General features: G+C 37.4%; 1 protein-coding gene across 1 annotated transcript in view; it reads left to right on the top strand.

The window, feature by feature from the left end:
• The window catches only part of LOC119591726 (tubulin-specific chaperone D-like), a gene marked incomplete in the record, with an annotated part of 16,121 nt that overhangs the window by 13,339 nt on the left and 1,254 nt on the right, over positions 1-1,528 (top strand). Inside the window, 2 exon segments of the mRNA XM_037940475.1 lie at positions 131-326; positions 881-1,067. Of these exon segments, the coding sequence (XP_037796403.1) occupies positions 131-326; positions 881-1,067 (383 nt within the window).

The following is a 1,528-nucleotide window of genomic DNA, read 5'->3' as shown; positions in this document are numbered from 1 at the left end:
AGTAGAGGTTTATATTTGAACAGAAAAAGGATCACTGGAGGAGAGAGAAATACCAATAAACTATATTTTCTATTTTGTATAGATGAGTATTATGAGCATTAACTGATTAGATTTGCATATCAAATTCCAGCACCCCCAAGGTCCCCCACATTCCAAACACCGAGCAACTGGAGGCCATCTTCCCCAAAGACGTGTGTGATAAGATGAACTGGGCATCAGAGAGCAGCACCTTCGGCCTCTTCATCCAGCTGCTGGACCTCCCAGCCTATAGGAGTCGGGTGCTGCTGGGGGTAACTTACTCTGCTGGTGGAATCTCAGCAAATCTTGTAAGTGAAAAGGGATGTTTTTTCTTTCTTCTCCTTTCTGCCCTAGATCTTTTTATGTTGTTTTCATTTTTATTCCATATTTTCCGATAGAGTATATCTTTCAGCTAATTTTTTTTTCTCTCTCTCTTTTATAATATCATCATAGGTTTATTGTTTTGTTGAGTATATAGGTATATCAAAAGACAGATAAACTTTGTGGTACATTATTAGATGTGCTTTTATACTAAAACGGTTGGAAAGATTAAGTGAAGGATACCAAGCAAAGGATGCTGAAAAAATTTTAAATTATTTTACAGATAGTTGATAATGAGTTCAAGACCTTGATACTTCCCATTTGTTTTCTTTTTCGAAGCTAGAATAGAGCAAATCATTTCTTTTTTATAAGAAACCAGGAAAAGCATGTCTGCTAAAGACATTGCTCTTATTCTTGATTTTACTTCATCTTTTTGTACTTCCAATTCACTTCTTTGGTTTTGTTGTTTTCTGGCATCATCATTGATACTATTGTTATATCAACTCATCATATCAACATATACTTTTCCTTCCAATAACAGTCTCGCTACACAAGTGAGGCCTTGCACACGTACCTGAATGCTCGAGCCACCAAAAAGGACCAGCTGGCATGCTTCATGGAGACACTGCTGCAGCTCTTTGCCAGCTATCAGAAGGTTGACCGCATTACCCTGCCCCTCATCAAAACCATAGGGGACTTGCTGAGCTCTTCTGCCGTCCTGGACGTGGTAGGTATTATGTTTATTTGGTTATTTTGAATAGCCTATATACTAGGTAGTGTGTTCATTATGGCTTCTTTATTTCCTCTTCCTCTAAAATAGGTCATTGCAAAATCAGGTAATTTTGAGATGTACATTTTTATTACATTCATTGAACTTTCTTGCCAAACCTCTAGAAGTTGCCCACTTTGAAGTTTCATGGAAGTTTTATCCCCTAAAAGGAGAGAGTAAATGTGTGTATCAGATATGTTATGTGAATGCTCAAGCCACCAAACTATTGAAATTATCTTTAAAAACAAGCTTTGAGATCACCATCAGGCAATGGTTTAACCCTTAAAGTCTTATTTGCCACAATCACAGTTAATCACAGGGTGTGCACATAACCCTTTTCACCATAGTCATAGCAGGCCTGCCAAAAAATGCAGAATATTTACTATGACTTTTTCATTATGAAGGAGACATGTAGGGTCT

The sequence above is a fragment of the Penaeus monodon genome, chromosome 29 (genome assembly GCF_015228065.2).
Source record: "Penaeus monodon isolate SGIC_2016 chromosome 29, NSTDA_Pmon_1, whole genome shotgun sequence".
Lineage (NCBI taxonomy): Eukaryota > Metazoa > Arthropoda > Malacostraca > Decapoda > Penaeidae > Penaeus > Penaeus monodon.
This window is presented reverse-complemented; position numbering and strand designations above follow the sequence as displayed.